Below are 1,601 nucleotides of genomic sequence, written 5' to 3'. Positions count from 1 at the left end.
AGACTCGTTCTCAAGTCGTAGTGTTTAAAAGTGCCCACTCACTAATTCCTTCTTTTCGAGTGATTTAGTGATAGAAACTTTCGTGGTTGCTCGAGGTGCCGAGGAAAGAAAAGAGAGACGTGCTGCGAGGGGAGACGAACGTTGCCAACCTTCCAAAGGCTCATCAACGTTCAAGCATCAAAAAGGTTAGTAACTTTTAAAGCTCATATTAGTTTTTATTTACATGCATATGCTCTTGTCTAGGTTAGTAAAAACTAGTTTTACTTAAAAAGAAAATTTTTAAAATTCCGCCGCTTTGCGAAGCGTTTAATCTTTTTCTTAAACCCTAGATCGATTCCAACATTAACAAACAGCAATTGAGCCACAGGGCCGATTTTGCTAATTCCTGGTCCCCGCCGAAGCAAACTAGATGGAAACTGAATGTTGATGCTGCTTATCCTCCAGAGGGATCAGCCATGAGCCTGGGAGGGTGCATTAGAGACACGAATGGGTGTTTTGTCGCGGGTTTTAGTAAAGCCAGACCGAAGGCGTTTTCGGTGTTGGGAGCGGAGCTGGAGGCTTTGCGAGAAGGACTTGATTTTGCGTCGAAATGGGGTTTTGTTCCTTGTGAAATAGAGTCAGACTCGATGACAGCTATCAGTCTCCTGAAGTCTCAGGACCCGGTCGCGACAGAGGAAGGTTTCACCATCGAAGACATCATCAACATGGCGGCTCAAAGTGGCTCTAAGTTTAGCTTTATCAAACGTAGTGGTAATAGAGTGGCACATTTCATTGCGCGTTGTAATTTATCTTCTGCTACCTCCTCCACTACTTGGTATGAGGAACCCCCTCCTTGTATAACCGAACATTTGTTGGCTGATTTGGCCTTCACCCATTCTGGGCAGAGTTAATTCAAAAATGGCTTTTTCTCAAAAAAAAAAAAAAAAAGAATGGTAATAAGAATGGTAATAGAATGAAAATGGATATTCTTTTCTTTTGTTTGCTATATACTTTTAAATAGCTGGAATCAATCAGCAAATTTACCTAAGTAACCTTATCTCTACCAAACCAAACCAGGTCGTAAGTTTAAGAAACCCCATTAATGGAGTCTGATAACAATCGATGACTACCTATCAGCCTGAACCTTCGTCTCACCACCCAACGGCCTGAACCTTCATCTTCGCCGCCTCCATTCGCCACGGCGCCGCTCCCTGGACTCCGGCGACACTCCACCATCGAGCCCGCCGCTGAGACCACCCAACGGCCTGAACCTTCATCTCCGCCGCCTCCATTCGCCACGGCGCCGCTCCCTGGACTCCGGCGACACTCCACCATCGAGCCCGCCGCTGAGACCACCCAACGGCCTGAACCTTCATCTCCGCCGCCTCCATTCGCCACGGCGCCGCTCCCTGGACTCCGGCGACACTGCACCATCGAGCCCGCCGCTGAATCTCTCATCGGCGCTTGTCGATGGCGACGAGGGTGCGGTCGGAGATGACATCGTTGGTGGAGGCGGTCCAAGAGGTGGCCGAGGTCGAGGATCTGCCCAACATGTCTGAGTACGGTGTTCTAAAGTTGGGTGTTTTTAATTTTTTTAAGAAGAAAAAAAAATCTGTATTTTA

The 1,601-nt window shown here is 47.4% G+C and overlaps 1 protein-coding gene across 1 annotated transcript; it reads left to right on the top strand.

The window, feature by feature from the left end:
- Nucleotides 1-455: 455 nt before the first annotated feature.
- LOC149392069 (uncharacterized) lies at nucleotides 456-890 on the top strand. The gene has a single exon (XM_089620089.1). The coding sequence runs from the start codon at nucleotides 456-458 to the stop codon at nucleotides 888-890; it is 435 nt and encodes a 144-aa protein (XP_089476215.1).
- Nucleotides 891-1,601: the final 711 nt, after the last annotated feature.

Source organism: Urtica dioica, chromosome 7 (assembly GCF_054948205.1).
Source record: "Urtica dioica subsp. dioica isolate 48M chromosome 7, U.dioica_male_clone48M_v1_H2, whole genome shotgun sequence".
NCBI lineage: Eukaryota > Viridiplantae > Streptophyta > Magnoliopsida > Rosales > Urticaceae > Urtica > Urtica dioica.
Note: the sequence above shows the minus strand (reverse complement) of the source record. Positions and strands in the feature narration are given on the sequence as shown.

What these genes read in the sequence shown, in the direction of transcription:
- LOC149392069 (XM_089620089.1), top strand. Translation starts at nt 456, where the DNA reads ATGAGCCTGGGAGGGTGCATTAGAGACACGAATGGGTGTTTTGTCGCG.